The sequence below is a fragment of the Buteo buteo genome, chromosome 15, assembly GCF_964188355.1.
Source record: "Buteo buteo chromosome 15, bButBut1.hap1.1, whole genome shotgun sequence".
In the NCBI taxonomy this organism is placed as follows: Eukaryota; Metazoa; Chordata; class Aves; order Accipitriformes; family Accipitridae; genus Buteo; species Buteo buteo.
The window spans coordinates 10,648,728-10,661,482 of NC_134185.1; the positions used below are offsets into that span (position 1 = coordinate 10,648,728).

The window sequence follows — 12,755 nt, forward strand, 5'->3', positions numbered from 1 at the left end:
GCCTGCAAGCAGCTGCATGCAGATGGCAATGCATTGAACTCGCCTACAAGAGTTTGAACTGTAAAGCGTACAGTAAATAATTCTGGATTTTAAACACTTTTAAAAAAATTCCTTCTCATTTTCACTCATCCTGGCAAATTTTTGCCCTTCATGAGCTTCACAAGTCAAATCAGGCAAGCAGGACACCGCTTATTGTTCAACTCCAAGTGATGAAAGGTGGAGAAAGGATTTGTCATCGCACTAAGTGCTGGGAAGGGCTTTGGGTCCCTAAGATTTCACTGTTGTCAGTGGAGAGAGATGGCAACTCCCGGCTCAAATTGCAGGTATGCAAGAGTGCTCTCTGGAAAGGCTCTTTTCTCTCTCTGTGACTTTGGAAGGAACCCAGGTAATGAAGACAGATATAGATAGACAACAGCTGTAGAAAAAACTCTTCTTTTCTTTTTTTGTCTCTTTTTTTCCTCCTCTTTTTTTCTCTTTTTTCTCTTTTTTCTCTTTTTTCTCTTTTTTCTCTTTTTTCTCTTTTTTCTCTTCTCTTCTCTTCTCTTCTCTTCTCTTCTCTTCTCTTCTCTTCTCTTCTCTTCTCTTCTCTTCTCTTCTCTTCTCTTCTCTTCTCTTCTCTTCCCTTCCCTTCCCTTCCCTTCCCTTCCCTTCCCTTTCCCCTTTTTTCTCCCCTGCCCTGCCCTGCCCTTCCCTTCCCTCATTGCTGTAAGGAGGAAAATGCACACACACACACACACAAACACACTCTCTGTGTCCCCACTGCTACATTTTACAGAACAGGAACGAAGTCCCAGGAAATGCAAGGTACTTCTGCAAGACCTAGAGTCAGGCCAGTACCCTGGGACTTAAATGTGCTACAAGTGCATATATATTTATATTGTTTACACAGCAAATGCGTAAATTCTTGCACAGCATCAGGTATATAACTCAGCTTTGCATTCATGCTACCAGGGTGGTTTTAGAATAAACTTGTGCCCTTGCACCAGCAATCTGCACGCCAGGAAAACTGTGGCTCAGTTTAGTTTGGTGCAACTTGCACTGAGCATGTGTTTAGGGAACTATTGTAGGAGGAAGAGAGCTGTATATTCCAGGCTAATGCTGGGATTATGTGTCATCTGACTCAGCAGCTCTGGGGCATTAACTGACAACGCATATCAGGTTAGGTTAATAATCTACCACTTGGTTCTGCTTGAGCAGATCTGTGTGCTCAGGCTAGAGATCAGTGACAAAACAGGGAGTCTCTGAGGGATAGGATTAGTTGCTCTGTGATCAGCAGGATGGCACTTGCACCACAAGATGTACAGACTTAATGCCTGGATCTGCTCTGAATCAGAAGCTACATCTGGAAAGTAGCAATACAAATCTGACTCTCCAGGGATGCCCACAGCAATGAAAGCAGGCTTGGATGACAAAATGACAGATACTGGCAATGTGGATGGGATATTACCAGAATGGGAGAAAAACTTCAAGGATATAAAAATACCTGTTTGTTTTAACAAGATGCCCCAAGAGACTGGGAAGACTTTCCCTCACTGCAAACAAGTTGGGAATTACCTAGTAGGCAAAATGATCAACAAGGGCTCCTTTGCCAAGGTGATGGAGGGGCTGCACATCCCCACAGGGGAGAAGGTAAGCTCCTAATGAGAGGGTACCATGCACTAGGAATCGCAAGTAACCTCTCACTAATTTATGTCAGAAAATTTCAGACCATTTAATCCACAAACCACAACCTACTCAGTGAATTATCCTCTGAACCTTATCCTCATAAATTAACCTCATAAATTGAGTTTATTGCTTATGTATAATCAGTCACATGTGTGAATATGTATTGAGTGCAACTGTTTTCACAATTATAAAACAATATAGACAACAAAGATATCCTCCTGCTGAAAGAGAACAGGATGATGGCATAAGGACAATTTCAAATCTGCTTTCCTTGATAATCCTCATTGAGTAATTAGTGCCGCGTATCTGACCTTTAAAGCTATGGACAACACTTATTGAAAAGCCAGCCACTCCAACAGCAATCATTTATCTGGCAGGAGACAGACAACATCTGTTATCTCTAGCTCAGTTGGGCTAAAATAACGTAGCACTAGACGTAACTGTGGAAAGGTGGATTACTATCAAGTGGCTTTTTGATTTTTACTTTTTTTGTGGCTTCAGTAGCTTCACTGGCTGACTAGCTTCCCAAACTGCAAAGAGTTTAATCCCAGCCCTTTATAGCCAGCATCTTGAGTAGCTTTTAGACCAAGTCAGAAGGGAACATGTGAGAAAAAAGATGTGGTACAGCACAGATGCAGTTACCAGTCAAGCATGTAGGGATTTTTTGCATTTGAGAACATTTCATATATGCATATTTATTTATGCAGAGGCATAGATATGACAGAATTCAGCTTTCCTGGTTTGGCCTTCAAGAGAAATAAAAAGTGTATTCTTCCATCAGGAATGTCTCCCTCTCTGATACTGATTATCAACGCCATGTCAAAAACAGCTTCTCCCATGTCAGCTTACTCCCCATCCTTTTGAAAATTAATCTGGGTTGCAAAGCTTTTTGCCAATTTGCATATATCCTGCAATTTAGGTCGCCATAAAAGTCATTGACAAGAGAAAAGCCAAGCAGGATTCCTACGTTTTAAAAAACATGACGCGCGAGCCACGGATACACCAGATGATTAAGCACCCCAATGTTGTTCGGCTATATGAGACCTTGGAGACTGACAACTCCTATTACATGGTGATGGAGCTGTGCCATGGCGGGGACCTCCTGGACAGAATTTGTGACAAAAAGAGGCTGGCGGAAAGGGAAGTAAGGAGATACACCAGGCAAATTCTGTCTGCAGTAGAGCACCTGCATTGCCAGGGGATTGTTCACAGGTAAGATGTTCCCCCCTTCCAAACAGCAGTTAAGAAAGTGTGCAAGAGCGTAGAGTGGTCTTCTTCACTGAGAGCATTTCTTTAATTTTCCCTTGTAAAAACATGGATTGCCAAGAAGACTATGTTTCTCAGCCCATCTTAATAAAGTATTTTATTCTCAGTGGTGGTAGAAGATAAACTGTTACGCACTCCATGGGGAGTAAAGTAACGAAGTCCAGGGATAAGAGCTGACGAGTGCAACAAATCAATACTTTGCCACGATTATCTTAGAATTAGCTGGTGACAAACATGTATCTAATTCAAATATTTCAGTGTGGCTATGCATGTAAATATTGATTTCATTTGGTTAGCCACAACATATTGAAATAAGCACACATCACTCCGGACAGAAGATTGAGGAATCACAGCTCACTGCCTGCACAGAGGATGTGGTCCTGTGGGTCCAGGTCTGTGGCAGGTCGCTCACCTTCCACGCTGGCTTTTGCATTATGGGGACAGATCATGACTTCAGCCACTGCTAGAGGAACCTGAGCAGCCCATGCAAGGAGACCTGATCTTCTTCCCCGCATTGGGGATCTCGGCACACGTGCCAAGAACAGCAGAATAAGGACTTCCATTTTAGGTGGGACAATAGGCAAGAAGCAGTTTTTCCCACCATTTTTCTGTTTTACTTAGTAATTCATGGTCAATCATATCCTTAATTTTAAATGGTAAATGCACTCATCAAGAAAGCCCCCAGGACCTAACAAGTAATCCAGTTGACTGTATCGTTACAGCAACCCTGAAACAAATAAGCTGTGAATGTGATGGCTCAGCATTTACAAGTGCTTTGTGACTTGAAATCCTTGCAATCCAGCACCTAATTATATTGGATTTGCTAATTAAGAAGGAATGGACAAGAAAGAAACAGTCAGTATCTGACCTAGAGAATTTAAACAAACAAACAAAAAACCCGCCAAAAAATAAGCCCAAGGGGCTTCACCCATTTAGTCCAGGCTGACATCCCTGCCTTGCTGGTTCCCTAACTAATCTATTTTACAGCATTTCTTCAGTACTCATGATCACAACATTTACGTTCTTCCCATGACAACATTCCTCATGAATTTCTCAAGCCCTCTTCCTTTTTTTTTGTTTGGCAACAACTCTTCCCGGTGAGCAAGGGAGTAGCCTGACTTCTTCCCCTACTTTTATCTTCTTCTGTTGGTAACGTTTTGCTGGGAAAGCTTTGCAATAGAGAAGAATTTTGCTGCACACCCCAAGAGTAGTCAGGTACGAAGTGGTGTGAACTCCTCCGGAGACATGCTTTAATATCAAACCTGCCTAACCAAAGGAAAATTCATCCCTGGCTCTCAAGTGCCTTTTCATAGGGTTTATGAAGTCGCATGGTCCGGCAGGAGCCCAGCTGCCTTGCTAAGTCATGAGCATAGGTTTGGTGAGCTGTACCTCAACTCGTGACTTGCTGTTAGGTTTGAGATTCAGAGCTGTGGCCTTAACCTCATACCAGAATCAGACTGGAAAGGATCTGGAAGGGTTTCCTTGCTCAGGTCCAGTAATTTATAGCAACTCGCTGCTGAGGTTAAACTGATGAGGATAATTGTGGGTGTATCCTCTTCTGAAAAAAGGGCATCAATGTTTCCAGAAAGATGAGCACAGAAACAGGAAAGTTACCTCACAAAGTCAATCTGATTTTCTCATCTAAGCACTGAGCAAAGCTCAACTCTTTGTATTGCTTTAACATAAGGAAAGGAGGGTTCCCAAACTGCCTGTTGGGAACAGCTGCTGCTCCACGGGGACGGTGCTGGTAAAATCACACCAGGTATCATGGTTCATGACATGGATAATTGTGTGCCAATGCCTGGGTCTATGCCCAGGCGCCCTTTATTGTACTTGAATGGAGGTGCCTTGTGATTGCAAGTTTTCATTTCTAAGTGATGAGCTTAGGAATTTGCTAATTTAATTTAATTTTGCTCAGAAGTGTCTTACAGGCATTCCTGATTTTTAACCCTGGGATATACCTCAGGAAAACAGTATTTTCTATTGTCTTAATAATATACTTGATGAAAAACTGGCTGGTTTTGTATTTTTAGTCCAAACGGGTATCACTCACCAGAAATTCTGTGCTATGTTTTGACAGCTATTTTGTTTCTTGAGCTTTACTTTTCCTATTCAGCACTAACATCAGCACTGATCCAACAAATCCTTATGGCTTAAATTGAGGTTGAGTCTACATTTCACAGTGAAGGTAGTACCTTTCTTGTCCACGCAAGATCACCGTTGATTTTGATGCCACAGTTGCCAAAATGATCCAGAAGATGGATCATTGACTCACTTGCCTATTCTCCCAGCACACAGCATTTTACTGTGCCAGATATAAGAAGGCTCAGGCACAAGATCAAGTTCAACAGCTTCACAAGCTAACACTCATCAGCTGAGGTCTGCTAACTATCCCTATGCCTGCTCTAGACATGGCCAAGTGGTGAGGTAATGCATCTGAGCTTAAAAACCTCAAATAAAGACATATAAGCTAAATCACATTACCTCGCAATTGGATTGGGCTAGCGCATGCACACAGTCAGCTACCAACTCCTAAAGCTGGTGTTTGCTAAGTGACAGTAACTTGCTTGTAGGTACAGTTCCTAATTTTTCCTGGATATTTTTCCTGAATATTTTCCCTTCTCCCATATATCCTTTTGAATCACTGCTGGACCAAAGACCTGGAGAAGCATCACAAGCTGCCCTCTAGGCACTCTCTCTGAAGTCCCCAAGGGAATGAGAAAAAATTCATGATGTTGCTTAAACTTACAACATTTCTGGGAAAGTTTCCTTTGGAAAAAAAGAACAAGATGTATCTTTGATGCAAGATAACTTCTGACACTATGTAAACTTTAATAGTGACCATTATCAGTTTTTTCAGGCAAGAAAGCATACATTTTTATTAACTGTGTGAGCACTCAGCTCAGCATATAGAAGAGCAGTTGTGGCAATCCAATGTAACATTATTTGACTGTAGTGTAGTAAAAGTCATCAGGGTGCACTGTGGGGTGCTAAATCCGATAGAAAGGCCAGATTGGCAGTGGCCTGAAACACAACTAGTTTTAAACCACACAGTTTTAGTGCACAGGGTTATGTCACAGGGATAGGCTATAAACAAAGTTATCTTAAATCTACCTCCCAGCTTTTGGGCTCTGGCTTCCTTGCCACTCCAGAAAACATGCTATTGAAATTAAAACTGATTAAAAAGTTATCATTAAAACCATCTCCACCCCATGTTCAGCCTGGGGCAGCAGAGGCTTTCAAATGCAATGCTGTCCCATCCAGAACCATGGAGATAAAAGAATGCTCCCATAAAACCACCCATCAGGACCACCAGGTACACCTCCAGACTTAATCCCCTGCAGCAACGCAGTGCTGTTCCTGCAGCGCTGGTCCTCCCAGCCCTTGCTCCTTGCTCCCGTCCTTGTTCCCATCCCTCCTTCTGGTTTGTTGTCCTGTACTCTCCGAGGTCTTTGGGCTGATGGGAGGGAAACCCATGTACCCAGTTCCGCTTCTGAAACTTGCTCTGTCCCTCCGTGTCCCCCACAGAGCCGAGGAAAGCCCCCAGTGGCACATGAGAGGCTGTGATGGGAGTTGGCAAAGCATCATGGGCTCCTGGACCGGCTCCCAACACCCAAATTACACTGGCTGAGGATTCCTTCACACTGTGAAAGATTTGAGCTGCCACTTCAGGCGCTCCCCACAGTGGAGCAATATTCTGGCTTCTGGTTTGAATTTGTAAGGATATAAATGTTCCCACAATAAGAGAGTAAGCACCTGAGCCAGCTAACAGCATTTTTTCTGCAGCTCTGAATTACGTCCTCCTGTGGGGGCAGCTGATACTGGTTGACCCTGTTTACATAAACATCACTGTGGAGATGTCTCCACCTTCAGGGTATCTGTTCCCAACCCAGTTTGGTACATATCCCCTCTTCCACAAGCAAGGCAAACCTCGCTTTCCAGTTCCCTTCTCATCCTTCGTATCTCTCAGGCATGATTTACTCACAAAGAAAGCAAAAATAGTCAGCAGTGCTCAGTACTTCAAACAAAGACAAAAAAACTCTGGTCCAAGTATGTGTAACTTTCTTTGTTACTCAAAAGAAGAAATAAATGCTGTTCACTTTTTTAAAAAAAATACATAGGTAGAATGGATGATTCCTAAATGAATGGTCTATTTAAAATATATACTTATAAAATATTCCCTGAAATACAGAAAGGTTCCATTTTCCCAACTGAAAACTTCAGGAAGGAATAAGGATCTTGTTACAATTGTAGGCAGAGCTGTGCAGAACTATTGTTATTATTTCAATTAAACTTTGCTAAAAACTATCTGCAAATGGTTAGCTGGGACATCAGGCATCTTAAAGTTTGCTTTCTGTCTTCATTTCAGGGACCTAAAAATTGAAAATTTTCTTCTTGATGAGAACAACAACATCAAAATTGTTGGTAGGTGCACATTATCTGTGAAGCTTGGTTTCAGCTTTTTATTTTGTGTGGCTTTCAGTGACAGTTTAGCTACTATTTAAACAGCACATTTTATGACTGAGCTTGTGATTATTCAGTAAACATAGTTGAGCTTTTAGAATAAATAGAAGTTATGAAGTATAACTTAACAGCTTGTTTATTTGAGCTTTAACTAAAACATATTTTTAAGAGAACAAGGAAAACAATTTTGCCTATTGTTTTCCCTTGTGTATTGCTGGAGAAGCAAGAAACAATTACAGCTTTTATGTGTAGAAAGCTGTTCCTAGCAGAAGTGATTTGTAGACAAAGAAATAAATCTTCTGGGGTGAAACACAGGTATGGACACATTAGCTTCTGTCGAGTCACTACTCCAACTAGAAACCTCATCATTTGGTATGTGCTAAAAAAAAAAAAAAAAGACTGTTTTGGTCACTAACAGAAATCTTGCTAGGGTTGTGAAGCAAACATTTATAAAAATGAGGGAATTTGCACCAAGCAGTTAACACAGCTCAGAGAAACATTAATTTTATTCTATGGAAACCGCACAGAAAAATCCCCGCAAGGGAAGCTCACTCTTGGAGACGCCACATGTTTAACCCAGTGTTTCCCAAACTTTTAAAAGCTTAACACCTCTAAGAAAAAAGGCACTAACTCTTCACCCCTGTTTTATAGCCAGCCAGTCTTTCACAATCACACCTTTCTCTTCCCTCCCCCTTGCACACATGCACATATACAGAGAAAAAGGCTTAAGTTAGCACATTTTACCCCACATTTACAACGGGCTAAAGCACACCCAGCTGAGCCGAATGCCGTAGCTGATTAAGCCATGCTAATGCAGCTGTGTAGCTAAGCTCTTGTACTAGCATGCAGAAACCAAAATCAACCAAACCAGACCCATGGCTGGGTAACTTCACTGTTACTCCTCTGCTAATTCGTGGCACATGTATTTGAACCCAAATTGGTATCCACAGCTGAGACATCAACAGATGCTATAGCTAGCTGCTGTTTTTATCTTTCTCCTATCTTCAGCCAACTGGTAAAGTTGAAATATTTTGAGAAGAGACCAAAACTTCTTTGCCTTTGTTTTTGTGACTGTCAGATTTTGGACTGAGCAATACTGCAAAGTTCAAGGATCTATCCCAGGAGCTGTTACATACCCAGTGTGGAAGCCCAGCTTATGCTGCCCCAGAACTCCTTGCTCATAGGAAATATGGTCCAAAGGTGGATGTCTGGTCCATGTAAGTAGATCTAAAAATATACTTATCAAAACACTCTCAGCACTGAATGGTTTAGACAAGACTGATACAAATGGGTTGGTGGCACTTAGCTTTGGGGCATCAACAGCAAAAGCAGAGATATATCAGAGAAGGGTTGCCAGAAAAAACCCAAACTTATGGGTGTGAAAAAAGTATCTTGAAATGTGTATCCTTTGCAAAACACTGGACAAAAAACCAAATGAGCAATACACATGCCATTCTGGAGAAACCCTGTGGCAAGGGAAGTCAGCAGAAGGTAGGGTATCTGGATCTAGGAGCCTGTTCTGAAAAGACAGAGAAAGAACTTGTATGTACCAACCCCCTCAGGTGAAACCCCCACCCTCCTCTCCTGGCACACAAGTTCAGTTGATATCTGAGTAACTTCTGTCAAAATCAGAAGCCCTGGAAGCCCTGGACTGACAAATGGGCATTTTATGTCTAAGGTATATTTTGCCAAAAGAAGAAATCTAAACAGAAAAGTTGAATCTCAGGGACACACAGACCAAAGATGTGGCTATAGCAGAGCTATGAGACCTTCATCGATACCTTAGTGAGGCCCTTTATATCAGATTATGATAAAAAGGGGGAGTTATTTACTTCATAGGTGGCACAAACCTGAATGTACTTCATTTTCCTTGTTCATTACATCTACAGGATGTTTCTCTTATAATAAAGAAGAATGCAAAAGGTGCCATCAGAAGAGTAATTTTTCACATAAATTATCTCAGACTTTTCAAATGCATCTATGGTTCTAGCAGCCAAGTTGTGGGTTTTTTACTTTTTTGACAGTTTTTCTAGGTGGAGCTGGGAAAATGATAGTATATTAAGTCAATTTTTTTATCCTTTGATCTTCATGGATGTGGATAGAAGAGTGGCTCTCCATGTCCATCATTCGTCCAAAGGCAATTCATGTTTATCTATATGTATGTGCCCACATATCAGCTTCTCCTCAACTGTTTTGATAGTAACCATGTGCCCAGGTCTGAGTGTTCCACCTAGAACACATTTTTTAAGGACATTTCTAGCAGGTATGATAGATGACCATAGAAAATGAGCATGAGTAACATAGACTAAGCCAAATCTTCATCTAGAGCATTAAGATTAAAACACCCCGTGGCTGGTCAAACACATCTTTGTCCAGACTCCTCCCACCTATTTACAATTACAACCATAATTCCTTGCAGTATCTGAACTAACAAGTGGTAGGGTGAAAATCCAGCTATTGAAGCCGGTGATAAAACAGCTCACAAGGCTTGTAAGAGTGATCAGACTTTCTGGCTTAGAAGTGCCACCTCCCATCCCACCCCACAACCATATTATCTAAAGGCTCTTAATGTTCTGCTTCTGTTCAGCGCACAATGCTAATTTGATCCAAATTCAAACCACCTCATTCAGGACACCTGACAGAAGGAATGGGAGGCCTGGACATACAGAGCTGCTCTGAACTGGGATGTCCCACTTGCTCGTCCAGCTGTGAGAATATGGAGTCTCCTTGAGGAGTTCTCAGCAGTCTTTACTAAACTGTGTATTCACAGCGTTGCTGGTACCTACATATAGGCATCTGATTCAGATGTCTAAAATAGAAGTTTAGCATTCCTATATGCTCAGAAGAGAAAGAGCATTTATATACACATAAATATATAATGTACATTATTCCTCTCAAGACCTGCTTCTGGCAGGCATACTATATATTAGGGTTTTGACCTAACTATGGTTCTTATACCTCAGCTTCCTCTAAATTTACAGGGTATGAATGGTACACAAAGTTAAGGATGAAGGGCCAAATTCTACCAAATAACTTCAGTGTAAGTCTGGATTTCAAGAGTGCTACTCTGAATTTATGTAGACATAACACAGATGAATCAGGTCTAGAGGATGCTGTCAGCACTTAAATAGGGTAATACTTATTTCATGTTTCATATGTCTGAATGCGGGGAAAGCAGTAACCTTAGAACCATTTACTGAGCTCACTCTGTTAATAAACATCACATAACAGGTCAAGGGCTATATAAAACTTACATATGGCCCTTGGTGTTTTAACATCTGCATCTTAGGCATAAAACATATTTACAATTTAAATCTGAATTGTTCACATTATCATAGTGGAAAAAGGAATTCTGATGGACTAAAATTTTAATTAGAAAGATAAGTTACTTCTATTGTCACAAAATACATAAAGGATTACAGATCAACTGGACTCTGGAATCAAAAGGTTTCAGTGTAGTGCAGAAATACTGATTTTATGCAGCAGGACTGAGGAGTCATTACAACGGGAACCAGAAAGCCATATTCAGTCAAAAGCACGTTCAGAAAACCAACCAGATTGAACTGCAATACAGCTAAGGCTCCTATGAGGCAACAGCGAACAGCAGCGCCTGTTTTGCCTAATCATGACTTTCGTGCAGAAGATTTTAAAGATTCTTTGGAGGACTGGAAAGTGATTAGCTTTTGTGCACCAGCTGAACTGAGGAAACAGCTGCTGTATTCAAACAAATCCAGATAGTTCTGTGGGATAGAGGAGAAGCAGATTGTTATAGCTAATAAACTTTCAAGTTTAACATACCATCAGATTCCAGCTACAATTAACACTAAGTGCATTACTGTTAACTAGCTACAATTTGTGTCTAAGATTTGAAAAGAGATTTTAGGATGGCAGCTCCATCCATTCCCCAAATTCCTGTACCCTGGGGATTTCCCCAACCAGTAGGCTGATGAAAAGAGCTATTGCCAGTTTAAAGCACCAATTGTGCATATCATCACCAGCAATTTGAAGTGCATGGTAGTGTTTACAGTGTTGAAAAGAAAAATGTATTTAATGTTGTAATGACATTAGAGATCCATTTGCACTGCATATTACTCCACTCATCAGAGAATATTCAGGGGCCCTTCTCTTGCTTCAACTCCAGCTCCATTAAATTCACATGCTATTATGTATTATAGAACAACAATCCTTGCTACTTCAGTCAACTCAGTGTTGTTTCATTGCAGTATGTTTCCTTTGTATATCTGTACATTTTAACTCAAAGGATTCATCAGGAAAGTTTTCAAAAGCATTACATTCAAGGACTAGATTTACTGGAAGGTTTGGTAAAGTGAGAAGCGATTAATCTCACTTAAATTTAGCCATCTAACAACCAGACATTTGGATTATACCAGGCAGTTAGTGTCCTGTTATTGCCAGTGCAGGAGATAGCTCATCTCCTGAGATACTTAACTGTAGCCTAAAACAGCTGTATAACATAGCTGTGACGAATCTCTCTTGGAATGGCCCATCTCTTTCCATTGATAACTACTGATATCTAGGTTTTAGCTAGTTAAACTGAGGCAACGTAAGTCCTAGCTGAGAGTAATAAAATGCATTTATCCATAGGTCACTGGCTCAATTGCAATCTAATGCAACAATTAGAAAAAGGTGCCACCATCTTCTCATGGTTTTTCAATGATGCCATCATATTCTCATAGTTTTTCAACCATCTGAAAACATTAAAAAAAGGTTGCAGTTGTGCACACCCAGAGCAGATCTGTTTCACAGATAACATTGTGATCGTCTGCACTAATGTACAAACCAGATCAATTAAATTAGAATTGCCTGAATTCCTAAAATGACTGTCTCAACTAAGTTCAACAGAGAAATGGCAAAGGATGGCGAAGGGAAGTGCTGTTGTGGTGGTGTAGCTCAGCTGGAGCAAGGAAGTACCATGGAGAGTGTTCAAGGAAACCTCCCCATTCGCAAACTCGGACAGCTAAGCAAGTTTTCCTTTCCAAACGTCGGTACTTCTCCAAACTGAATGGCAAACCTTCACAAAGTTTGCTGATCGCTGCAAGCAGACTGTTAGTCTTTCGCAAGAGTTAAAGTTTTAAGTCTTCAGCCAACAGCAAGCTGTTACCAAACAAATGCCTTCTAGGCATAAGTCACACCTAATTTAGCAATCTGAGCAAAGCAAGAAGAACTGAATTACTATTTGGAACAAGATCTATCACATCAGTCCCAGCTCTGTGTTGTCACTCAGCCTCCAAACCGAAATGCTTTATTCTGATGGGCTGGGTACGCTACACTGACACTCCAGTGAGCTTGTTTTAAAAATAAACAGCAGGTTTCCACTTTCAACACTGCAGGCTTTCCAG

General features: G+C 41.1%; 1 protein-coding gene across 1 annotated transcript in view; it reads left to right on the forward strand.

Moving 5' to 3' along the window:
• Nucleotides 1–1,377: 1,377 nt before the first annotated feature.
• The window catches only part of LOC142039894 (hormonally up-regulated neu tumor-associated kinase-like), an 85,681-nt gene continuing 74,303 nt past the window's right edge, over nt 1,378–12,755 (forward strand). Inside the window, exons 1-4 of the mRNA XM_075047020.1 lie at nt 1,378–1,629; nt 2,585–2,877; nt 7,301–7,356; nt 8,474–8,612. Coding sequence (XP_074903121.1) covers nt 1,378–1,629; nt 2,585–2,877; nt 7,301–7,356; nt 8,474–8,612 — 740 coding nt within the window. The remainder of the gene's footprint in view (nt 1,630–2,584; nt 2,878–7,300; nt 7,357–8,473; nt 8,613–12,755) is intronic.